Source organism: Pseudochaenichthys georgianus, chromosome 1, assembly GCF_902827115.2.
Source record: "Pseudochaenichthys georgianus chromosome 1, fPseGeo1.2, whole genome shotgun sequence".
In the NCBI taxonomy this organism is placed as follows: domain Eukaryota; kingdom Metazoa; phylum Chordata; class Actinopteri; order Perciformes; family Channichthyidae; genus Pseudochaenichthys; species Pseudochaenichthys georgianus.
Window position 1 is genome coordinate 27,947,659 of NC_047503.1, and position 26,589 is coordinate 27,974,247.

At 40.9% G+C, this 26,589-nt stretch overlaps 1 protein-coding gene across 1 annotated transcript in view; it reads left to right on the forward strand.

Annotated features, from left to right (window-relative positions):
• ptprdb (protein tyrosine phosphatase receptor type Db) overlaps positions 1-26,589 on the forward strand; it is a 178,722-nt gene that overhangs the window by 138,600 nt on the left and 13,533 nt on the right. The window contains 28 exon segments of the mRNA XM_034081469.2: positions 543-551; positions 2,480-2,497; positions 4,032-4,142; positions 5,115-5,126; positions 5,633-5,902; positions 6,601-6,710; positions 6,988-7,185; positions 7,560-7,685; positions 7,798-7,945; positions 8,547-8,692; positions 8,970-9,114; positions 10,216-10,518; positions 11,593-11,786; positions 12,349-12,375; positions 13,023-13,140; positions 13,450-14,037; positions 14,395-14,489; positions 14,849-15,105; positions 16,365-16,458; positions 17,232-17,456; positions 17,564-17,724; positions 19,117-19,128; positions 19,695-19,807; positions 19,914-19,955; positions 20,507-20,604; positions 22,234-22,242; positions 22,244-22,358; positions 24,808-24,983. Of these exon segments, the coding sequence (XP_033937360.1) occupies positions 543-551; positions 2,480-2,497; positions 4,032-4,142; positions 5,115-5,126; positions 5,633-5,902; positions 6,601-6,710; positions 6,988-7,185; positions 7,560-7,685; positions 7,798-7,945; positions 8,547-8,692; positions 8,970-9,114; positions 10,216-10,518; positions 11,593-11,786; positions 12,349-12,375; positions 13,023-13,140; positions 13,450-14,037; positions 14,395-14,489; positions 14,849-15,105; positions 16,365-16,458; positions 17,232-17,456; positions 17,564-17,724; positions 19,117-19,128; positions 19,695-19,807; positions 19,914-19,955; positions 20,507-20,604; positions 22,234-22,242; positions 22,244-22,358; positions 24,808-24,983 (3,920 nt within the window).

The window sequence follows — 26,589 nt, forward strand, 5'->3', positions numbered from 1 at the left end:
TCCAGGCACTCAATCTCAATCGGCGTTTCTATAGCCACAGTAGTGTGTAAAATCCCAACTTGTCTTAGAAAATGCCCCCCCCCCCCCCCCCCTCAGTCCTCCTTCTGCTTCCAGGGACCCTCTGGACCCAAAAACCTTTCTTGTGATTGGACACCCAACTCTCTGGCTTCATTATGGATAACAACCTTTCTGCTTCTCTCCCAAATTGTTTTTGTTTTAGTTCTCTGGCTCAACTCCCTGCTCAAACTCCCATTGTAACCTGTATTTAATCAAATAAAATATATAAAAGTAAAAGCATTTACAGAATTGTTAAACCTTAAAATGTCAAATATTTGTCATGTTAGCTTTGCTTCTTCTATATGATGATTACAACGTACTTTTACAAAAACAAAGTTTGTGTAGATAATCAATATTTGGCTTCTTCTTGGAGTTCCAGTGCTTTTTCAAGGTGTTTCTAAGTCAACTCCTCTGTGTAATCAATGGTCCGATTATAATGCCATGTCTATGCTGTTTCTTTTCTCTTTATATCTTTTTAACTACAGAGTCCTTTGGTAAGTGCTTCTGTTCCGAGGCCCACACCCTCACTGTCCACTTTTCTATATACTGTTCACTAATGCTGCTTCTGTTGCTGCTGCTGCTCACCTTTACAATACTGAAGTGTAATTCAAATGCATGGCATGCATTTAACTAACAGTCACACACAGAGATATAATGAGCACAGATGCACACACACTCTGCAGTCACCCATACATCATTTTGGATACAGACACATACTATAGATGCTATGAATTGATACAGAATAAATCAAATACACATGCATAAACACATATCTACACATATATATTACTAAATATACATGAATATACTCACACATATCTCTGTCACCCTAGAGGTAGCTGGCCTCACCCTCACCTGTGCACCTGCAGCCTTTCCACACCCAAATAATTACAATAACTTTCTCCTCACACTCACCTATTTACTTTTCCACTTATTAAATTATTCTCCCTCTCACTCACTCACTCACTCTGTCATTCACTCACCCACTTACTCTCTCCACTGTGCTGTATAGAGTTACAAGTCAATAAGCCATCAGCTGTGGATGGCTATTAGGTAGGCCTCTGGTGGAGCCACTGTAAGAAATCAATGGGACCAGGTTACAGACTTCTAGACGTTGCCTGTACAGTTAGTATGTATATATACCTGGTTACTACAGCTAAGAGGTAGTGAATGGACACGCAGTTTGAACATCCCCATAATAGAGTCAGACAAATAATGTAATGTAAAAAAATCCATTCTTCAATACCTTTTCACGCTCATATAAATCGTTTTTTTACATTAATGATTTAGATTTTGCAACAAAGTGCTGTGTTTTGCATTTCTTTGTTTACACTCACAGGTGATTTCCTTAATTATCTATTATTCTATTATGTGAGATCACACCTCTACAACTTAAACAAATATGTATTTATTTGTATTATTATTATTATTTATTTATTTTTGATTAGTGAAAAGAAATCAGCTATATTAGCATTGTAATAGTCAATTCATTGTTTAAAGTTCATTTAACAGTCTCTGGTTCTTTCTCCCTAAATGTGAGGATTTACTACATCAGTTTGTACCATTTTAAACTGAATATCTGAGAGTTCCATGGCTTTGGGATATTTTATAGGCTTAATTATTAGTTGATTAACCTGTCTAGTATATTAATCCCAAATCAAATCAATTATTAGTTGCACCCCACCCCTCTTCCAGTCAATGTATGTTGGCACCTCTCAAAGTATGTCGTTGGTGGTCGGTTTGAGATGTTAGGTCTAGAAATACAATATAACTCTTTGAGGGGTTGAGACATCAACTTGACATTTACCGTTGATTTTTTTAGATTGTTGAAAATGTGCCTGATGTCAGACTCTGTTTTAAGATAAAAAAAATCAATCCGAGTATATATTTGTACACAGTGAAAGTATTGGAGGGTGGATTATTTTCCTTCAGAGACAGATATTTAATGTATTTACTAAGGATATTACGAGCAGGATTACGCCTGCTTTTGATCTATGTGGAGGTTAAGTCTCAGGGCAGTTAAGTGTACTCAGAGTCTCAGTCCACCTCTAATAGACCCAGATGAGTGCAGTGCAGACACTACCCTACAGCCACTTCTGCCCCTGCTGCAAGTCAATGAAGTCAAATCAATAACCCATCTCCTTATAGCTCTGTCACTGTCTGTCACTCTGTCTATCTAGTCTCTGCCTTTCTCTTCTCAGGCTAATTCTGTCTTTATTTATTCTGTCTTTTTCTCTATGCCTCTCTCTTCCTCTCACTCTCTTAAGGAGCTATATTTTGAGTCTTCCTCTCTAATTTGATTCTTCTCCTTTCCAAGTTACCTCCCCAAGTCCCTCCCTTCCTTATCCCCTGCTCCTCCTGTGGTACTAACATTTTCTTCTTCTTCTCCTTCTCTAATCTCGTGCATTCATTGCCCACTCAGGTGGCACGCCCATACGAGGTAAGACTGCTGGGAGGACCAACATGACACAGTGGCCTGATTCCTTTTCCACCCCCGGTTACTACTTCACTTGCAGATCTGAAAAAAGCAGCTCTGGGTGGATTAATCAATACATGTTCAGTCCCAAAGACTGGTAACGCTCCTCCAGCTGCATCAGATCTGCAGTAGGTGCAAGAGGGGAGAAATTGGAATTGAGCAAGCAATTCATTATACTCTGACTTTTAATCACCTCTCTTCATCTCATCTCAGCCTCAACAGTCACTCTATAATACAAAAAGTCCATCGCTTCCTTCCTCACCATATTGTGGTCTTTCTTTTGTATCCACCAGTTTAACATCATTCAGCTCTTCACGTCTACTTTGTTTTCAGTCTAAAGCGTGATTTGTTCACAACTTGTATTTATTTGTAGTTGATTAGACTTAGGTGACAAAACGTACTATCATTTTACCTTTTTTGTGACCTGATTTCCTTTCTTTTTTCTTTTTTTTTGCCGGTGGGTCTTGACCGACCTAACCTCTCTTCCTTGTCTCTATTTGCCCAATCAAACGTCCCAGCTGTTATTCGCTCAGCCTGAAAAGTCCAGATGGCAAAGACTTAGACACACGCACATGTAAACACACACACACACACACACACACACACACACTTTTCTCCATGATCTTTACCATTACTTTCTCTTTTCTCTCTCATTACCGATAAAAAGCCCCAAACAACCACTTTTTTTATAAAGTTTTTCTGGGCGCTTTTTTGCCTTACCACCCCATCTTTAAAGAACCTCTGGTTTACTTTTTTGACAGTTTTTCTGTTTCCAGGGAGCGAGAAAGCGTCGATCCCTTCCCAAGGCTTTGCGTATGTCGTTCCTTTTTTTCAATCTGTGGCCTTGATGGAGGTCAATTGGTGTCTTTACCTCCTTATTGGGTGTGCTTTTAAAATGACTTCACACTCCTGATCCCATTGGTGGATCTGTAAGGGTTTGGGATATTTTCTTGACATGGCAATACCGTTGTCATATTTGACCCATGAAAACTGAAACATGATTTGCTCCCTGATAACTCAATCTTGATTTCCAGCAAAGATTTTTTTTTTTAACTGTATTGGTGACTGGATTTCTCCACATTTGAGTTGCTTGGTTTGTTGCTTTCTGCCTTGCATGAAGACTACATTCTCGGTTTTTCTAGGCTTTGTATCAGTGTTTGTTTTGTTTTTTTATTCCTTTTTTGTTTTCTTCCCATTTCTTAATCAGGAAGCTGACCCTTGTTTTGGGCAGATTCTTGCTGACAGTGGTAGAAACTTGTTAATAGATCTTGCCCCATTTTTATCCCTGTGTTCAGCTTGTTTTTGCTGAAAATGGTCTCAGATTCATTTACACTTTATGTAGTTGTTACCATTTCTATGTTGGTGTATTTATGGACTATACCCAATTATCTGATGTCTTCCACATTTGTGTAATTGCTCTTTGTTCCTCACTATCTTTCTGTGTGACTCCCTCTCCGCTCTCTCTATATTCTACTCTTCCATCTCTCAATGAATCCAGGTGCCCTCCAGATAGAGATGAGTGAGGAGTCCGACCAGGGGAAGTACGAGTGTGTTGCCACCAACAGCGATGGGACACGCTATTCCACACCAGCTAACCTCTATGTCCGAGGTAAGAGGGAATACAAAACCAGAGTAGAGCACTTACATTTAACGATTGGTGTATGCTCAGATTATGACATCTATTCTTAGAAGATATTTATATATTTTTAACATAAATGTCTTCTGCTAGCAATGTGCATTTATCATATTAATGTGATATGACGCTATTAAACCTTCTGTGTTAAAGAAATTCTTAGCCGTCGAGTCATAAAACTGGATGATTTTAAATAAGATTTCCTTTACATCAGCTCAGAAGGTTTCACTCGGGCTATTAATCTCTCCGCCCTCTCTTCTTAGCCTTTAGACCTCAGAGAAAATAACAAATCATTGTCTGGTTAAGACTTGTGTTTCTCCCCAAATCTGACAGGCATCTCTGCACCTCGGGCACTGTCTCCTTCAACAAACTCACATTCACACACATTCCCACCCAATGTTTGAGTCTTGGAGACATTTTTATTCCTGTGGCCTTTTGCTCTGTTGTCTGCCCACCCCAGAAAAAATAAATAAAAATAAAGGCTTTAAAGAGCGTAGCATGCTTTTCTGACTCCAACATTGCTCCTAGGGATACGAAGCAAAATCACACACGACTGGAAGCACACACAGCTATGCTAGACCAAAAGAAAATATATAAACACACGTTTATACACACACAAACGGCGCAGAGGCAGTGATGTGCGTCTAACAGTGCTTGCAGGGCCAGTAAAATCGTGCAGTGCTGCTCAGTGAGTGTTTGACAAGCAGTCTATGGAGACAGCCGGCTGTGGAGGCTGCTTTAAAAACAGGCTTTCACCGGCCATCTACGGACTCTGTTGTCTCTCTTTGCTCTCCTCTTCTCCTTCTTTCTTGCTGTGTGTTATCTCTCTTTCTATTGCCATGCTCCTTTGTCTAACTGGTTTTTCTCTGTCTCCCGTTTCTTCTCTTATATTTTCTGTTTTCCTTTCTCTACTCCTCCCGCCGTGCTCTGTCCTCCCTCCCTCTGCAGAGCTGCGAGAAGGTTGGTACAGTAACAACTGTGTGGCTTTTTCAGTCTCTCCCGAGTATATTCTCCTTTCTTCCAATAAACTGCCATTCGTGTTTGTGTGTTTTCGGCTGTTTTATGTGCGGTACTGAAGGTTTGAGCCCGCCTGTACAGTTCAGTCCTTTGAGAAATACTGTACCCTGTGTTCCTCTTTTCTCCGTGTGTTTGCTGTGAGATTGTATTTTTTTGGGAGTATCTTTTGTGTTTCAGTTCATAAAATATTGAATGGAGCACACCTAAAAACACCATGAATAAAACATTTTCATATCACATGCACCCTAGTGGTGATGTACGAGACTGTCTGAATGCTTGCAGTCTTTTTTGAATGCCATAAAACTTCATCTAAGAGAACATGGAACAAAAAAATAAAACCCATTCACTGGAAACACACTGATGTTCTTCACTTTACTGAGCAACACAGTCATGCATTTCTAATGGCCTCTCTTCTCCTGCCTTCCTGCTTCCATTGCTGCCTGGTCCAGTGCGTCGTGTCCCCCCTCGCTTCTCCATCCCCCCAGCGGACAGCGAGATCATGCCAGGTGGGAACATCAACATCACCTGTGTGGCCGTGGGCTCCCCCATGCCGTATGTGAAGTGGATGCTGGGAGCAGAAGATCTGACGCCTGAGGATGACATGCCCATCGGCCGCAACGTCCTGGAGCTGACCGACGTGCGCCAGTCCAACAATTACACATGCGTCGCCATGTCGACACTTGGCGTGATTGAGGCGGTGGCACAGATTATTGTGAAAGGTTTGTGGATTCATCAGCATGTACATGAGGTGTGAGGAGAAGAAAGCATGCGAGCAAGAGATGATTTGACCTTGCCTGCAGTGACAGCAGAGTGTTTTTAAGAGGACAACATCACAGTGAAGGTTGTCTTCTATGATGAGCATTTGGAAAAAATAGATCGCCATAGAATTTAAAAAAAGCTTGAAATTGGTTAATCCCTTTGCTTTACAAAAATGAGCATTAAGAAACATATTATAAAATGGCATTTAAAAACACTCATTTAAACACTCAAAAGAAAAAAGGTTTTACCCTGAAGTATGTCTTGCTTTATCACAGCAGTTCCCTCCTGACACTTTTGCAACACTAGCCTTTTTATGTCTGAATTTGAATGTTTCTTGAAAGAGAAGAAAAAGCTTGATTATTTTTTGTTAACCAGATAATGTTAATGGAATCTGTCAAAACTTTGTTTTCTATGGGGACTTGTTTCAGTAACTAACAAAATGATCATAACATTTGTAATTAATTTAAGTGAGTAATTATTCAGGCGGTTTAATCGCTGTAGAGAATATCTGAATTGTTTAACTCTTGGATATTTAGGTTGTCTCATGGTCTCATCCCTTACATTTTTTAAACAGCAGATTACATTTTTTTGTTTTACAATTTCAAAGTGATGTTATGAATATATTCAACAGTCTCTTATTTCTCTCTCTCCCTTTCAGCTCTGCCGAAGGCCCCTGGTAACCCTGTGGTGACGGAGAGAACTGCAACAAGCATCACACTCACCTGGGATTCTGGGAACCCTGAGCCTGTCTCCTACTACATCATACAGGTGTGAAACAGACACAGAAGCACTACTGCATGTGCACACAGGCTTTCTGAGACGCAGACCTTAAGATGAACTACATTTGTGTGTGAAAATGGACTATAGATATATATGTATATACTGTATATATATATATATATAAATATACATTTCTCGGCAGGTCAGGGTTTGATATGCTATATATATGTATTTGTTTTCTTTTGTAAAAGTAGGCTACTGCAGCTTGAAATCATTATGTTATCTTCCTCTGCTCTCTCTCTCTCTCCCTCTCTTGTTTCCTCAGCACCGTGCCAAAGGCTCTGACGACCCCTACAAAGAGATTGATGGCATCGCCACAACGCGCTACAGCGTGGGCGGTCTCAGCCCCTACTCCCACTACGACTTTCGGGTGGCGGCTGTCAACACCATCGGCCAGGGCCCCTCCAGCGAGGTGGTGGAGGCTCGCACAGCCGAGCAGGCCCCCTCCTCACCGCCCCGACAGGTCAGGGTTTGATTGCCTTTTCAACAGCAATAATGTACCAATCATTTGAGAGGAAAGTATAATGTGTGCCCTTTTGGGTCCAGTACGGAAAAAGGTTAATTGTTTTAATCTATTGTTATTGTTTCTTTTAGCAGATCGAAAGCGTTGTCATTATACAGCACAGTTCAATTAGCTGCCTATTATTTTAACAGTCCTACCAGTGTGTTATAGAAATGTTTTTTCAATATGTTTTCAACTTTCAAACACTAGACTTAATTAGCCTTTAGTTCTTTAAAAAATGAATCCCACATCTTCAACAAGGTTTGCTGTAGTTTAATTAGAGTACACTTTAAACCAGCACTGCCTTGTTGAACCTCTCTCTGTTTGCCTTGCAGGTCAGAGGTCGTATGCTGAGCACCACAACAGCAATCATCCACTGGGATGAACCAGAGGAGCCTAACGGACAGGTGGTGGGCTACAGAGTCTACTACACCTCTGACAACACGCTGCTTGTCAACCAGGTACCTGTTTATAAATCACTCCTGACAAGTTGTGTTGTCTGCACTTGTCTAATTCACAAGTGTGCATCAGTGTGTCTACTTGCTCTCATGCTTTGTGTTTTGTGTTGTGCAGTGGGAGAAGCAGATGGTGCGCAGCGCCAACTTCATCACCATCCAGAGCTTGACTCCTAACAAGACTTATTACATCAGAGTGATGGCCTTCACCTCTGTAGGAGACGGACCTCTGTCCCAGGACCTGCAGATTATAGCCAAGACTGGAGGTAAGAGACAGGAGGAAATAGAGCGATGTATCATGCTATGCTGAAAACACTCATTCAAGCCAAGAATTCTGTACAATTAGAGAGTGAGTCACAGGAGTCTTTCTCCAGAAATAAAAAAACATGTGGATTATTAGTCAAAGTCTTTGTGGGGATTATTACAAAACTGCACTAAATACATTTATGTAGCTCAGTAATCTCCCACTTTATATTAGGCTACATACTGTATATTTATTTAGAGATTTTGGAGTCAATTATTTGTACAATCACTCACTGTATGGATGTGGCTCAGGAGGTATGCGGTTTGTTCCCCAGTCCACATGTCAAAGCCTCAACCCTAAATTGCTCCCCAGGGCCATCAGTGTGTGATTGTGTGTGAATGATAATTAGATTACATTCTGATACAAGATTTGGCAGCGGCCATCAGTGTCTAATCGGTGTGTGAATGGGTATCTGTTTTTTTTTATTATTTTTGTTTAAATGTTAACATGTTATATGTTAAAAGCTTTGTAAAGCACATTGTATTTTAGTTATTATTGTGATTATTAATATGATTATTATCTTCACTTATAATCTGCAATCCTGTCTTTCCTCCACTCTGTAGTTCCATCCCAACCATCAGATTTTAAGGGTGAGGCCAAGTCTGAGACCAGTATCCAGCTGTCGTGGGTGGCCCCACCCCAGGGTGGCCCCGACAACCAGATCACAGGATATGAGCTGGTGTACCGACGAGCTGACGACACAGAGGAGGTGAGATAAGAGAGAGAGAGACACAGATTGGTAGCTGAGAGGACTGTGTTGCTGAGCTAATACATTCATGGATGGTTGGCTGCATGATAACAAATGAAAGGAAGGGTGTATGAATAGATGGATGGGCAGGCAAACAGCAGATAAATTGTATAAATATTTATAGTTACATTAATAAAGGATGCTTTTTTTCTACCACCCTGTAGAAATAGTAAATACGACCGGTTTTGTTTGTTTTTCTCACAACCTGATATCTCCCATTGTCCCATTGTCCTTTCAGAAGAAAGTAAGCTTTGAGCCTGTCACCTCCTACCTGTTGAAGAACCTGAAGCCTTTCTCCACCTACACCTTCCAGCTGGCTGCAAAGAGCAAGCATGGAATTGGGGCGTACACGAACGAAGTGTCCATCGACACACCGCAGACGCGTAGGTCCAACCACAAATACAGCTGTGTGTGTGTGTGTGTGTGTGTGTGTGTGTGTGTGTGTGTGTGTGTGTGTGTGTGTGTGTGTGTGTGTGTGTGTGTGTGTGTGTGTGTGTGTGTGTGTGTGTGTGTGTGTGTGTGTGTGTGTGTGTGTGTGTGTGTGTGTGTGTGTGTGTGTGTGTGTGTGTGTGTGTGTGTGTGTGTGTGTGTGTGTGTGTGTGTGTGTGTGTGTGTGTGTGTGTGTGTGTGTGTGTGTGTGTGTGTGTTGTTCTTGAGTGCTTGAGAGAGGGAGAGAGAGAGGCTTCAATTTTGACAATGCAAAAATAAAAAACGGACACAAAAACTGAACAACAAATTTCTGAAATGCCAGATCTAATCACCAAAGAACAGTATTTGATAAGACATTTGGCAGTTCGGCACTTTTTATGCATTGTCAAAAAGGGGCCGATATGAATCCAGACCTTAACTGACCTCAGATTTGATATTTCAACAAATATATCATCGAATAAATACCAGAAGTGTATCCCACATTAAATATTTCAGCCAAAATAGTACTTGCTTATCGATAATTGACCAAGTAAACTATACTGAATTTGTTGGCTACCAATCTGAGGTCTGTAAGAGAATGAGTAAGAACAAGGCAAAAAGACAGAGGTTTGTAGATAGAGATGAGAACTCCCTCATGGATCACAGAGGCTTGGGTAGGCTGTAAGGACAAGTAAGTTATGGGCAGGTATGTTTGTGTGTTGAAGCTCTATTCAGTGTTTTTGTGTTGCATCTCTTTTAAGTCATTCACTCGTTTTCATGAATTCAACATTTCTACCAAACAGAAATTGACACCCATCATTCAGTATCTTTGTTCGGCCATCTTGCTTTCTAGTCACAGGTTCATTTTCTCATAAGAACTTTTTGTTCTCCAGTGTTTTGTTTTCATTTTATGTTTTTTTGTCTTTTGTTCTTTGTCTCTCGTCAATTTCATCCCCATTCCTTCACGGCAAACCTCACTTCATCACCTCTCCATCCACCAATTACAACTACACACACAACCAAATCACATTTACCCAAACAACCCCTACTGTGGTTCCTCAAAACTGGCCGATCAGTTCCTTCGGCACCTCCCCAGGACATCACATGCACCAGTCCCAGTTCTACCAGCATCTTGGTAAGTTGGGCCCCGCCTCTCCTGGAGTTTCAGAACGGTGTCATTACCGGATACTCCATCCAGTACTCCACTACCGAGGGCAACAAAATGTCTAAAAGAGTTGATGGAGTTCATCCGGAAAGTTCTTCGTATCTACTGGAAAACCTAGAGAAATGGACTGAGTATGGCATTACTGTACGGGCTCTGACGGAAGCCGGGGAAGGACCAGAGAGTTTACAGCTGCTTATCCGCACCGAGGACGATGGTATGTTCCCAAATAAACCCCATGCCTGTCTTAAGATGGTCCGCCCCACTAACAATGGCTACCTCACTAACATAGCAATAATGATTTCAAAGCGCCCTAAACTAACAGCAAGCTTCTTTCACTGGCCATTAAAGGCACTTTGTCTATCCTTGAGCTGAAATCTAAATGGATGATGCATTTAGGAACCACTGTCAGATCTTCCAGTTTTGAAAACCTCTCCTTTATTCCTGCATACCCGCCAGAAACCTCCAACATCCGGAAACCTCCTCCTGCTTCTCCCTCTCCTCTGCTTTCTCTTGTCAAAAGCCACCCTTTTTTCTCCAGCAGACCTTTTTATCCTCAACCAGCGTTTTTCTTCTGCTCTTTTCCCTTTCTTATAAAATAACCTTTTTGGGGGGGAAAGGAATTGATGGGATTTCCCCTTGTATCTTCCACTAACAACACCAGAGCAAACCCTTTGGCTGTAGCTGTACCTTTTCCCCACCTTGGCTTTTCTAACTGACTGTCAGCTCCTCCAATCCCTCTCCAATTATTGAAATATCTTTATGCAATATTTTATTGTGTTTTATTGTGTCTTTTTTTAATATTCAGAATTTTTTTTGTAAATCATATTCTTTCATACTCCCAATGCCTCCATTTTTCCAGTTTGGAGACGATATGTATTTATATTTCTCTTTGGGAGATAGTTCTTGGCAGCATGAGAGAGGTTTTTCTTGATAACAGTATTTGCTCTTTTCAGCTTGCCACTGTTTATCTGCCTACTGTATGGCAACAAATCCTTTTCTATCTGCCATTCTTATCTTTTTATACATTTGCTTCTTATCGTCCACTGCTTTTTTCCTCCATGTTTTTCTCAAGCACTCGTTTTTTTTTACTATTTTGACTTTTTCCCAGATATCATGGCAGTTTTACACTTTTTTGGAGTGGTTGTATTTTTACATTTTTTTAGCTTTAGGTTTTTTTCATCTACCCCTAAAACCAATATATGTTTTATTATAAAAACTAAAGACCTTAACTTGAGAGGTTTGAGTGCACATCATCTGTGACCCTTGACCTCTATAAATGCATTTATAGTTCCAAGTGGTCCTCCGCGAGGGGTGGAGGCAGAGACTGTGAACGCCTCGGCCGTTAGAGTGAAATGGCGAGCACCAGCGGCCGAACGGCAGCACGGTCAGGTCCGAGGATACCAAGTCCACTATGTGAGGATGAACAACGGAGAACCTCAGGGTCAGCCGTTCATCAAGGACATCCTCATAGAGGACTCTCAGGTAACACTAACGCCTTATGATCTAATGAACTGTTATAGGAATGTTTTAAGAATGCTTAAAACCAATATTTTAAATGAGCCCACTTTTTTAAATACAGTCATATTAATTATAGATGATCATATTAAGTTCAAAGTTAAACATTAAAGCCATACAACGTTTTAAGCTCCCTCAGCATTTTCGTTAGCATGGATATTGAGCAAGAATAAAATCCTCTATCTATATAAAGAAAGTACAAAGAAAGTTGTATTATTTATTAGTTGTAATAGATATATTTATATATTTGTATTATTATATATTTAGTAATTACAACAGAGAAGTTATTGGTGATGAAGAATTATACAAAATTAACTGACAAATTAAGTAGAAACCATCTATAAAAAACATTTTGACGTCCCAGGAAATACTTTATGCTTATTTGCCTTCCTGCAGAGAGTTTAAATGTATACTTCGATGACAGCAAATATTTTGCATTTGACTCGAGTGTTCGGTCATTTAGATCATATCCCGAATACTAATTGTTACTCTTTTTTTCTTCTATTTCTCTCCTCCCTACATCATTCAGTGGGAATATGATGACTCAGCTGAATATGTGAGTAAAACAATCTTTAAGTCTATTATTTAATAGTTGATAACAACAAAGCACAGATAGTAGATGAGTCATATTTATGAGATTTTAGATTAAAAACCTCCTACGTCCAGAGCGAGGGCTTACAATCGAGCACAAGGCCCCTTTTTTCATTTCTGCAGTGTGTGTTCTGCAGGATTTTTAATAAAGGACCCTGGAAAAATAAGTGATGATATGAGTCATCTGTGGGGTATTGCCAAAATACCAAGGTATTAATGCTTTCCCGAGGCCAAAAAAAGAAGAAAATATAGTTGTTTAGTGCTTAGATGGAGACCAGACTAAATGAGTTTTGAATGTGTTAAATCACATTTTGTGTTGCTTGTGAACTTCATTTTAAGCTCTGAAGGTATAATTTAATAAAGCTGTTTTGATCACAAATCAACTCTACATTTGGAGAAAACAATGTGTTTATTGGATTCCCTGGCCTGTAGTGATGGTGGTTTAGAAAAGAGCTAAATATATCTGCCTACAAAGATACAGACAAAGAGGATAGAATTGTTTCTTTTACCAGTTTGACCCAGACTTTTTCTTAAATTGAAGCCCTGCTCCTTGTTCTGAGGGCACAGAGAAATAGGCTTTTGAAGCTGACAGTGCTTTTTGTTTCTCTGCAGGAGGTGATTCTTGGACACCTGAAGGCAGACACAGCCTACTCTGTATCAGTGGGGGCTTACACTGCTAAGGGTGATGGCGCTCGCAGCAAACCTGTTACTGTCTGTAGCGCCCTGCCATGTAAGTGTGTCAACACCAACTCTTACACAAACGTACAGACAGGCTTGGAGCTAGAATCAGCACTCACATAACTTGTAATGATCTTTGAGAATAAAGCTTCACTAACGGTCATTAGAGCCCATTAAATCATTGAATTGTTATATTTCTCACTCTGTAACACCTTTATATGCCAAAATGAAGCCAGTCATTTGTTGCCGCCACATTAATCATATTTTGCAGTTTTGCTTGAGGTTATGAATAATGTGATGCGCAATTATCCTCTAATTATCTTTTCATCATTCTCTCTCTTCTGCTCTTCCCTCTTTCTAGTGCCTGAAAAACCCAAATTGACGGTGAGTGCCACTGATTCAGGTACTGCTTTGCTTCAGTGGTACCCGCCTCCCAACCAGCCCACCCCTCTCCTCGGGTACCGCCTCACCTTCGGCCGCATCGATGTCCTTCCCTTCACGGTGGTGGAGTTCCCGACCAAGGAGAACAGCTACACCGCCCAGGACATCCACAAGGGAGCTAACTATGTGTTCAGACTCTCCTCCCGTAACAAAGTGGGCTACGGAGAGGAGGCTCTAAAGGAGTTGACTACTCCGGAAGACGCCCCAAGTGGATACCCAGAAAATATCATCCTGGAGGAGGCTTTTGCCACCTCACTCCGACTGGCATGGAAATCAGTCCCACTCATTGAGCAAAATGGGAAAATCATGAAGTACTCGGTGCTGTTCAAGGATATAAACAGTCGAGGGAACGCCTCAGAAGTTGTGGTGCCCAATCCAGGGTTGAGTGTTTTGTTCGAGGGTCTGAGTGCCGACACTGTGTATGATGTCAGGTTGTGCGCGTTCACAGCTGTTGGCCCTGGGCCGTACAGCCCCAGCGTTCAGTTTAGGACGCAGCGGCTAGACCAAGGTAGGACTCCCTTTCTAACAACCCATCATCATTGCTCGGGAAGTGCTTCCTAACAGCACATTTGTGCATACAGTACATTGTACACACTAAAACTCCACTTGCACACAAACACTGGTGACATCATCCTAAGTGTCATGTTCTCGTTGTCTTGTCACTGTAGTCTTAGACCCAACGTCCTTTTCCTTAACAAGGTAAGAGTCCCTGTCCAGTCACACTCGCTGTGGGTTGATCAGAGCAGATAGCTATCTTGAGATTAGTACTAGAGAAGGAACACAGGTAAGGCTTTCATTCTGGTTCAGTAGAGAGATGAATTGAACATTGAATCATATTAATAGTTTATTTCTTTCTCTACCTTAGTTTTTGCCACCAACTTCAAAGTGAAGGCTGCCATGAAGAACTCTGTTCTGCTGTCCTGGGAGATCCGAGACAAGAACCCTTCCCAGCCATTTACTGTGAGTAGATGTACTTTTTATCATATTAAATGTAGTAAAAAAAAAACTGATTTCAAATAGGACAGGTTTCAAATGATGTACAAACAAATGCCTGTGTTAGGTTGCCTGAAAACAAACTAAACATGTTCTGATTGATAATGATTAAGTCTGAGGCTTTTGATCTAAAATAAATAGAGATGTTTACAAGACTACAGGCAAAAGCATGGAGACTTTGTACTAAAGTATATTCAAATGTGAAAATAAAACAGCTACATTAAAAATGAATAGCCTCCTCGGGGCTGTTTGAGAACTTACAAAGTGTGTAACCCTATGTTGTGTTTAATTTAACTCTCAAACGATGTGACCTACCTTGTGTCCAGATCCTGTATGGAAAGGGCGAGTCTGTGGAAGTGGATGGGAAGCTGACCCAGAAGCTGATCACTGGCTTGGAACCAGACACGCAGTACTCCTTTTTACTCACTAACCGGGCCAACAGTGCGGGGGGGCTGCAGCACCGCGTCACCGTCACCACCGCCCCAGACATCCTGAAAACCAAACCTATGGTGGTGGGAAAGACCAACGCTGACGGCATGGTGACAGTGCAGCTGCCCACTGTGCAGACCACCTCCAAAGTCAGGTAGTGATGATGAATGAGAGTAAGAGAGTGAGAGGGGAAATTATTTATAATGATTAAATGGGAGTATTATTTAATAGTAGGCATTGCAGAATATACTCCAATTTCACTTGTTCCTCCTACTGCTGCTTTTCATTTATTGGTCCATCGCAGGGGATTTCTCTGAGCTGGCAGCAAAGCAAGTCTGAGAACTCCCACAACAGGCCAAATGAAAGCACAAAGCTGATAATCTCATCTCTCTTTTTTATAACCAATAACAAATATAGATATCACGTGGAAGCAGTCCTTGAGTCTTACAGCACAACCTGATTCCCTCCACTGCTACAGAACATGTTCTGAAAGCCACTTTCCTGCAGGTTGTTCCCGTACATCAGAAGTGTTCGGGGGATTCTTGTAGTCCCAAACAGCATTTTGCTCTTTCACTCTTTACAGAAACAAGAGTCCCCTTTCAGATGCCTTGATTCAAGATAGTAAAACACACTGTAAAAAACATCTGCAAACACTTTTTTTATTTGGTGAAGATGATCATATTGACCTAAATGTATTACCTCCCAAATTTGCCAAAAAATGCCATATTATTTTATATATATTTTTAAGCACAATTCATTTAATCTTGCTTGCATTACAGCTATAACAAACATACATAAATAAGCTTCTTTACTGTACCACTCGACGTAGTAGCATAGTCACTGCAGTGAGTCATCTGAGGACACATACGAGTTTGGTGTCAGTGCCCTCATCGCTTGGCGTCTGCTTATGTTCTGACTTCTTTCCCCGACCCTAGTGGTATTATTGTTCAGACATGGCCCTCTGTTCCAAAAACAGCCACACTGTTTAGATTTAGAGTGTGGTGTCACAGCTGCTGCTCTTGCTGCATTATATACTGTATTAATGATACAATACTCCCTTTGAAGCATATTATTTTGGGAACCGTCTGTATTCACTTTCCTTCTGAGAGTTAGACAGCTAAATCAATTCCACTCTCATGTGTGTCAGTAAGTTTGAAGATTAGATAAGATAAACCCTTATGGATCCCCAGTGAGTAAATGTGTTCTTGCAGCAAAAGGACAGCAATAAGAAGATCAATAGAGAAGTAAAATTAATACATAATAAGAGGTTTATACATCTCAAATGAGAATAAAAAGAAACTGTGATAAAGAAAACGAAAATACAAAATAGACATCTGTGGTTTTCATGGAAAAGTGACAGTTTTGTACAGTAAATATGAGACTGTCCTTAAACCTGAACCTGCTGTGTTTTAGGGGTTACTATGTGGTGGTGGTGCCGCTGAAGAAGCAGAGAGCAGGGAAGTTCCTGAATCCCTGGGAGGAGCCCGACCAGATGAACCTGGATGAGGTGAGACATGCAGCAGACAGGAGGTTATTTTAATAAACAGCTAAATAATTATCATATTAAAGAACCTATTATAAGGTAATGATGATTATGACATTGTTGACTTATGCCTTGTTGGTGTTGGATTTGATGTGCCAGCTATGGACAGGTCAATACCATTAAGCCTTAGTTGTTTTTTTGTATGCGTGTGTAAATGAAGTCTATTTGTACATTTGCTTGCAACATTTGAATTTTCCAGTCACCAACAGGACACCAGAGAATAATGCTGAGTTTACTGGCAGGATTTTTTCCACTCTATTTATCAGATCATTTGTGTCTTATTATGCAAAGGTGGATGACCTGGCCATCCATTGTTCTGTTTAATCCAAACAATACTTTCGCATAATATTTTCCATCTAATTTCACTTCCTGTTTTTTTCTAAAGACTTCCTCGCTCCATTACGCTGTTATGAAAGCACATTCATGTTTCAATAGAGGTCTTATGTGTCGGACTGTCTCAATAGATAAATGCAATCGCTATTTAGTTGATGATGAAGGCATTTGTGCTAAGGTGATAAAGCTCTTTACAGCCCATTGTTCCTCCACTGATGAGGCTTTTTGTGTGAGGTGAAATTGCTAAAATTGTAATTTTTTGCACATGTTTTTTTTAGTATATAAACACTTGTGTTATTTCCCCATTTTCTGTCATTTATCACCTTGTTGTTAAACTTTCAAAGTTTGTATCAATTATCTTGACTTCATCCCTCTCCTCTGTTTAACCCTGTCTTCCCATTTAGCTCCTGAAAGAGATCAACAGGACCAGTGTCAGTCGAGCCCTCCGCATCCGCAGACAGGCTGGCCAATCAGAACCTAGAGCTTATGTCAGTGCTCATTTTAAGACCCTCCCCCTGGAGTTCACACTAGGAGATGGCCGAAACTACGGTGACTTCCGCAACCGGCCACTGCAGAACGGACAGGAATATGTTTTCTTTGTGCTTGCGCTGCTCGACCTCTCTGAGAACGTGAGTGAAAACACAACCCCCACCCCCCCCCCCCGCAGTTCAATCATCTAAATGCAGTTTTTTATAAATGCAATTTTATTAACGCATAAAACCATGCTTTCCTCCAGACTATGTACTCCACCAGCCCCTATTCGGATCCTGTGACCTCATCGGATGTGGACCCTCAGCCAATCGTTGACGAGGAAGAGGGTCTACTGTGGGTGGTTGGGCCTGTGTTGGCTGTCATCTTCATCGTCTGCATCGTCATCGCCATACTCCTCTTCAAGAGGTAAAGACAGCATCAGGGAGGAAGGAAGATGTAAAACATGGTTTAATAAATTATTGTGACTGATGAGAGAAGGAGCAATGGAATTCAAAAGAGACAGGGTGAAGGATTCAATGTTCTTGTGAATACGAGATAAGACAAATAATTACAAAGTTAGCTTATGTCTTCAAGGGCAACAGATACTCTACTGGGATTTACTTGTTTTTGGCTCCTCTGTGTATTCAACAAAAAATATTAAAATATTTTTGGGTAACGAATATATGTTTTATTAATATTTTTAATATATTCATTACCTGTAGTTAGACTGTTCCATCTTAATCAGCAGTTTGTGAATCACCTTCGACAGAATAAGGTCCTGAACAAATAATGATCTCTCAGACAGGCGCGCACAACGTATTATCCTTCCCTAAACTGAAGTTGTCTGGAATATTGCTTTAGGCAGAGTTGTTCAAAGTCTGACAGTGTGGGCCCCCAATGAGATAAAAAAATAAGACAAGTGTGCCCCCCAACACCTCCAGTCTACTCTAATCTCAAAAGGTATTGACTCGGATACATTGACAAGGTTCATATTCATTTATTTGTATCACTATTCTTGTTAGTCTTCCTTCAAACCCCCTTAGAAACCTCTGCTTTAATGGGTAAATAGTTTGAACCTACACCTAAACTATCGGCAAAACATTTAGATTTACCTCAGAATCGAGGCGAGACTGAACAAAGCCCAGCTGTTTCATTATGTGTTTCCACTATTTATGAAACAAACATTAAGGTTTATTTATTGCTTGCCTGCGTTGCTGCAGGCGACACAATTAACTTCCCTATCGGTTTGTTTACTAATTGTTACGTGCATTTAATTGCATGTTTCTTTAATCATTTGTTCTTAAAATCTGTGTACAGGGAGCAAATTGTGCTCACAAACAGATAGGGGGAAATACCATTAGCACTCATTAGCGTTATTCATGATAATCATCTGTTCTGCGGGATGGAGCTTTGTTACTGCACATGAATAATTGCTGTGCAAAAGTATTAACCTTTATGGTAATATTCTAAAGTTCATAAGCCCTAAAGTGTAAACAGTCCTTAATGTCTCAGGAGTGGCTGAGCTGCAACATATTATTAGTATGCTACATTATAAAGTAGATGTCACAGTAATAGGGTGTGTAAATATGTATGCAGTGTTTTATGAAATCAGAGGAAGAGTTTTTGTCATTTAGGTTTGCTGTCATCTCTGTCTATATGAGGTGCGATTCATGTATCTAACATTGTAACATGAAAGTGATGAGTTTTAATGAGAGAACGATGAGATCAGCCTCAGTCCCTGATTGTTTTCTGATTGGACACTAATGTTATTCATCCTTGTCTGTCCTTTTATCTCCTCTTCTCCCTGTTTGGATCCAGCAAACCTGACAGGTAAACAAACACTGCCTATTACCATTTCCTCTGTCCTACAGGGGTGTTTTCCTTGAAAGGCCTTTGCAAAGAATGCTTTGGATAATGGATCCCAGTAGAGTCAGGATTACCTTGATGTTTCTTTGATGATTTTATAGTTACCTGCACTGAATAAAAAGAAATAAGGCATAAAAGCAACAATTATTCCGAGTAAAAGATGTAGACAAATGCTCTCCCGGAGTTTGTTCATGTCGGTGATTTTAGCATAAAAAGAAATAATCAAGTAGATGTTACTTTTAATTCCTGGGAGTGTGTGTGTATGTGTGAACAAAAGTATCTTCCTCCTTTAAGCAAAGTAATAGTCATATGAAAAAGCAGCCACACTAAACCAGCAGTCAACTAGAGCTTAGGCTAAGTTGATACGGAAACGTTCTGAGAATCAGTTACTCCAATATTTCTGGAAAAGACACAAATCCCCCAATAATTTGAGGTTATGTGTAAGATTACAATAAGATGTTATGCAGTGAAAGGTTTCAATTCATCAGCTTGAGGTACATGTTAATGCTGCGTGTTGATCTGTTTTCCAGGAAAAGGGCCGAGGCTGAAGGCAGGAAAGCCAGTTTCCCCTGCAGCAAAGCCATGTCGTCCCACAATCCCACTGATCCTGTGGAGCTACGCAGAATCAACTTCCAGACTCCAGGTACACTAGAGACATCTCTATACACATACTGACACTGGTTGGAGATAGATGTGTGACATATTAGTTGTTTTTATAAGATTAACTGTGGTGTTGTTTCCCTTTTCAGCCTACCGTGTATCAGTGTACCGCGGTTATCGCCGTTTGTCAAGTTAGTTGGTCTTAGTCCGCTATAGATCATAGATCTTCTTTCTGCTGTCATTGTTTTCCATATTACCGTATTCATATTATTTATTTCAATCTATCTCTACTTTCTTTCTTTCTTTCTTTTCTACTTTCTGTCCCATGTTCAGGCTAACTAACCTTCCATCCCATATAGGATGAAGCTGCTTGAATTGACAACATTTCATCAAAATGCCTCTGGAATATTTCTTTTTGAAACCCTAAAAAGATCTTCATGCTAAATGTTTAACCGCCTGTGTCACAGTCTTTTTTTGTCTTCACCAGCAGTGTGCATTCACTCTGAGGACATGTTATTGTGCCTCAGTAACTTTCAGAACACGCACATTGTTCTCTCTGTCCGCCCGGAGAGAAAATGGTCACTTAACACAAAAAAACACCTCCATTTGCTTCCTCCGCTGACTGTGGACAGAACACTAAACAACACCACCTCTGAGAATCCTTGCTCTTAACATTTTCCTCCCCAAACTTTTGTTGTACATGTATCTGAAAGGCCTCTTTTTCTTTTTTTCTGCACGGCAGGCATGGCAAGTCACCCGCCTGTCCCCATCTCTGAGCTGGCAGATCACACTGAGCGCCTCAAGGCAAACGACAATCTCAAGTTCTCCCAAGAGTACGAGGTAGGAATGCTGATTATGTGTCCCTGAATATCTTTCAACTTGGTGAATTCATCTGGTTTTGATGCTATCAAACACATATTTATTGTTGACTCTGCATATTTTATAAGCTCAGTTTGCCAGCGCTGTAGATTGAGCCTCATGCAGTGTCCAAAGTTAAGATGCACTTTGATTCATCCTCATTGAACGATACAAGATAACACACATTTTCCTTTCCTTGTCGGTATCTTTACAAATATAAGGGGGAAATTGAAATTGCAGGCTCAAAGAGAGTTTGCTTTCAGCCAGATGGTTATCTAGTGCTTATTTCTACGCTCTGGTAGAGGAAGAGGGGCAATAGAGATAGAAATAAAGAGTTTGCTTTGGAGAGAGAACACTCACCAAGAGATACATGAAGTCAGTGTTCTCTATTAAAAAAATTATTTCTGATTAGTTCTCTTCAACTTTTCGCACAGTTAATTTGGGACAAAACGGCATGTACTTAGAGACAACAACGTGCCTGAACTTGGTGTGCTGAACTGCTGGACTAAATAACAAAAACACTTCAGTAGCATATTACCCAACATGCTGACTGTGTAGCAAATGGTACTGGCATTGCATTGAACCCCACAGGGAGCTACTAAAAGGGTTCAAATGTTTTATTTTTGCAATAAAATCTAATCATTTTAGACCGACGGACACATTATGCAGGGGAGAAAGGATGTTTTTAGGGAGAAAAGGATAAAGGAGGGTGGAAGAGACAGTGAGGGAGATCTGTATGTAATTGTGGTGTGAGTTGAACCACTCTGTTGAGCCCCGCATTCTCTCTGCATGACTGTGTGCTTTGTTCGGTGCTGAACCCTCAACGAGGGAACGAGAGAGATGGATGGAGGAAGCACTGAGGGAGAGAGAGAGGCCAGAAATGATTGCGGTGTAATAATCAGACACACATGATGTTGGGCAGTGCGCGGAAAGCAGTCTCAAACACACACATACACGCATTCACTCAACCAGTACCACTCTGGTCCATTTTTCCCTAACCAAACCATAATTATGTGTCGTAAAATATTCACAATTGCTAAATTGCTCTGGCTCTCTCCTCTTCGTCCCTCTCCATTGACAGCCCAATAATGACCTCATGTCTGCTTCTTCCAGCTAACAGCGATGGTTACACTGTAATTATCCTCCAGGAACTTAATGTGTTGGTCTAACACAGCCATCCTTTCTCTCCCAGAGGAATTTATTGTGCTTTTATCATCTTTCTCTGGTAGAGAAAGCGGAAAGTCCCTACATCGCTGGTGTTTCTTGAAATGGGATATCATATTTGCCGACATTCCTGTTCAAGTTCAGTAATACCTTGTTAATGTTCAATTTGTACTTGGTTTCTGATGCTGTGATTTTTTGCTGCAGCAACATTGGACAATGTGCGTGTGAGCTTAAAGTTGCTTCTGGCTTTTCTCGATGCCATTATCTGAATTTCAAGGGAGATTTTAAGAAATAACAAAGTCTTTGCAGTTATGCATTTAGCATAAGCACGATATTATAACAGTATTCAATTAAATATACCAGAGGTTAACGGTGGTACTTTCCGTTATATACAGTAGTGTTGATGTTTCCTATTTGTTCTTTGACCTTGTCTTTTGTGTGTTGTAGTCCATCGACCCCTGGTCAGCAGTTCACATGGGAGAACTCCAACTTGGAGGTCAACAAACCAAAGAACCGCTATGCTAACGTCATTGCCTATGATCACTCCAGAGTCATACTCTCCAGCATTGAGGGTAAGAAACAGGTCATTATTAGGAAGTGACAGCATGTTGGCCTTTTTAAACAGGCGTTTGGAGGTTTATGACTTGGTTTCAGGATTCATATTGGGCCAAAGGTTTAGACTGGGCATGAAGTTGTGATAGGGTTGGAAACAGAGGCTATGGATTACATTTGTTCAATGAAAGTGTGTGTGTGTGTGTGTGTGTGTGTGTGTGTGTGTGTGTGTGTGTGTGTGTGTGTGTGTGTGTGTGTGTGTGTGTGTGTGTGTGTGTGTGTGTGTGTGTGTGTGTGTGTGTGTGTGTGTGTGCGTGTGCGTGTGCGTGTGCGTGTGCGAAAGCTGCAATCCATGACGGATGCGATATTAATAGCCCAAAGATGCATTTCATTGCCATTTCTCATTTTCACACAAAGGGCTTTAACTCCATCAGCCATAAACCATAAAAATATCATTTCAGGATAGCAATTGCCACCACATCATATATTTGATGCGGTCTCTCACCATTGTAATGTTAATGGAGATAAATGAGCTCACATTTTATTAATAATGTATTCACTAATATATTTTCACGGTATGCCCATTCGTCTAAATTTGGTCTTTTAAAACAAAACAAAACTCTCAGTCTTGCTCTCAGTGTGCGTTTTGATGCGCACTCACCCACCTCAGCTCGGAAAGACCTGAGGCAGAGAAACTGGCAGCTCGAAAGTGGAGAGAGGGAGGCAGTGGGAGGCCAAGCCCAAACAGATGAGCCTTATCTGGGCAGAGCATGTGTGAGCAGTCCTTCCACCCCCGTCTGTCCTGGAGCCCTGGCTGTCTATCTTTCTTTCAGTTTAGAAAACACATATACTCTTGAGCATGTCACACACAACCCACACTCACGTATACACACACTTTTCCATAGATTTAAAACACATGCCCAGGATTTGCACAAGCAAAGATATGCACTTTTGCTCCCAGTCTCCTGCTGCATGAACACACACTCTCTGCCAAGCCAGGGTGACCACCAAGAGACTGGAAGTGTGTGTGTGTGTGTGTGTGTGTGTGTGTGTGTGTGTGTGTGTGTGTGTGTGTGTGTGTGTGTGTGTGTGTGTGTGTGTGTGTGTGTGTGTGTGTGTGTGTGTGTGTGTGTGTGTGTGTGTGTGTGTGTGTGTGTGTGTGTGTGTGTGTGTGTGTGTGTGTGTGTGTGTGTGTGTGTGTGTGTGTGTGTGTGTGTGTGTGTGTGTGTGTGTGTGTGTGTGTGTGTGTGTGTGCGTGTGTGTTATCTGCACAGTGCTTCTGCTGTAGTCCCTTGCAATAAAGTTGTAGCACATCAAAGCATTAAGCAAAGCTGTCTTTTATAGACTGAGGTTGATAAACATATGTTAGAAGCTCGTCTTACCGTCTGTCCTCATCCCATTTAGAATAAATTGTGTAAAAACCCTGTTCTCCTTTGTCATTTAAGTGTCTGCTTGTTTGTGTGTGTGTGAGGCATGTGTGTGTGAGGTGTGTGTGTGTGAGACGTGGGGTTTTTGACTTTGGGACTGAATCGTGCTCTTACAATAGGCTGCAAGAGAAAAGATGAGCTGCATGAGTTTCTTCCTGTCGGGATTCTACTGTTTGCTCATTGACTTCTATCTTTTTAAGTGTAAACTGCTATTAGACGATTCAAAAGGAGTTTTGTGTCCCACTTCAGCAGAATCGGGTCACGGCTGAATGCACGCGTACACGTCTGTGTGTATGCCTGTGTGTGTACATTGGTGTTGTGGTGTATGTGTGCATGTTTGAGCTGTGACTCAGTGATTTTTGGGATTATGGTATTAGGCCCCAGATGAGTAGGACTGATCCTAAATCAAACACACACAGATGGTCTCTCACATCACACACACACTCACACACACTTATACACAATCCCTTCCAGGACAAGCAGTGTCAGCTGAGTCTTACACAGAGACGGCCTTACAGTCATATTGCCATTCAAAGCGACACATCCAGAGTGTAGTCAGATTAGGCCCATGATCGTTTTAGCATGTATTATAAAACAAGACGGCTGAACAATCCAACACCAAAGGACGCTTGGCCCTGTGGAAACATTAATCTCCCCGCCATGACCTCAGATGGTCTGTACCTTTTATTACTGAGACATAAACCTGATTTCATTGCAGCAGACTTTAAGCAATCCATATAGTTTATTTCACCGTAAATCATAGTAAGAATCGGGTTCAACTGTAAAGGAAATTACACAGACAGATACGATCTTCATGTAATCAGTGCAGAGACATTCCACCCTGATGCCATTCATAATACATATGATGCATTGGAAAGACATTTGATGTATATTTCAGCATCAGTGGCATCAACTTCACACACCTGTTCCCCTGTTTATTCTCTTCAACCTTCATCACAATTCATTCAACTTCTCACCTTGCAGTGCACACATCATTTGTTTCAACATTCTCCCTAACTTCAACTTTGTCTTCATTACGCAGGTGTCCCCGGCAGTGACTACATCAATGCTAACTATATTGATGGCTACCGCCGACAGAATGCCTATATTGCCACCCAGGGGTCCCTACCTGAGACTTTTGGGGATTTCTGGAGGTTGGTCTGGGAGCAGCACACAGCGAACATTATAATGATGACCAAGCTGGAAGAGAAATCACGGGTAAGAAATAAAGGGATGGAATAACATGGGAATATGGGACAGCAAGGACAGGGGTAGCACAGCACTGCACCACCACAATATTGATTTTCGAGAGAAGAAAAAGGGATGTAATAAAAAAGAATCAGGCAGAATAGGGAGGAGCAGGAGAAGATAGGTCAGTCTGGAAATTGGGTAAATGTTAGGATGCAATATTAAGTAGGTTTTTCTCTTGTCGAATGGTTTGGTAGGATTTGCACAGATAGCATAGAACACAAGACATTGTGGAATACATTGGGAAAAATTGAGAGACATAAGGAAGCATTTGTGTTGGGTATGGTGAGGTAATTTGGTATACAGTATATAAGGTAATAATACATGTACTAGGTTAAGGTCAATAAATATAAGAGTTTCCTCGAGTCATCATGTACTATTACCAGTTCAGGTTAGCTACACACTGGATAAAGCAATTAGAATCTGTATATTAATGATGTCCGAAGAAAAATGTTTTAAGCAAAAACTGTGAAGTGAAACATTATTTGAACACTACATATGTTTTAAATAAATGCCAAAGACCTCAAAAGGAGTACTCCTACTGCATTTTTTAAATCCTGACAAGCGTGGCACACCTTTTCTATCCTCGGTATGTGCCAGTGTACATCAGCAGGCAAGTTGCTTAGGTAGGCTACATGCTGTTCATGTAATCCATTATTTATTTGCCGCATTCTGCTTTTCAGATGATTGAGGAAGTGTCAGCAGTGACATGTAGTGTGAAGTGCAGCCGGACATCCCACAGTCAGCACAGTAAAGGGGGAAGAAGGTGCAGTGTCGAGTAAGACTGTTAGCGTGAGATAGGATTGATGGTCATTCAGAAAGGAAAGCGAAAAGTATGTTAAAATGAGGACTTGGGTACAGAAGGGTAAGATAATGTGTGTAAGAGAACAGGATGGGTTGTGGAAGAAGTAGAAGTCAGCTTGATTTAGTAGAATAGAGGTGAGAAGACACGGTCATAAAAGTTCAATTACAGTAAAGTAAGAGAAATAGAGAACAGTTAGGTTAAAGTTGAATAAGGCTAGAATATCGGATTGGATATGGTTGATTTGAGAGCAGTGAGGAGGAATGAGGCACGGCAGGACATTACACTTTTTTAAGATATGGAAGGAACAGGATAACCAAGAAAAGGAGCAAGACAAAAGACAAGGACGTGCCATAAAGTACAGAAAATAACCTTATTAAATAAACCAAAAAGCAACCGATACGATGACCAACCTTAAAGTGCAGTGGTAAAGTAAGAAATTAAATCCGTCATGTAGGTGGCATGTAGTTAATCAAAATAGAGTATAGTACAATATAATGGATTAGAATGGTGAGCAAGACCTAGGGGGATTACAAGAAGAATTAGATAGGGGTAGGTAATGAATTAGAAAATCATTTAGCTCGAAGGAATTGTTCTGTTGTTAACAGAATATACACTTGAGTAAAAATGCAATGTAATGAGCACGTCATGTTAGAATAAAATGAACAAGAATGGCTTGAGGTGTGAATCATGATTAAACTCTAAGCAATTATGTCCAGAGCCGTGTTCGGAAAATGATCCTTTCCTCTCCTCTGTGCTTCGTTTCCTACTAAC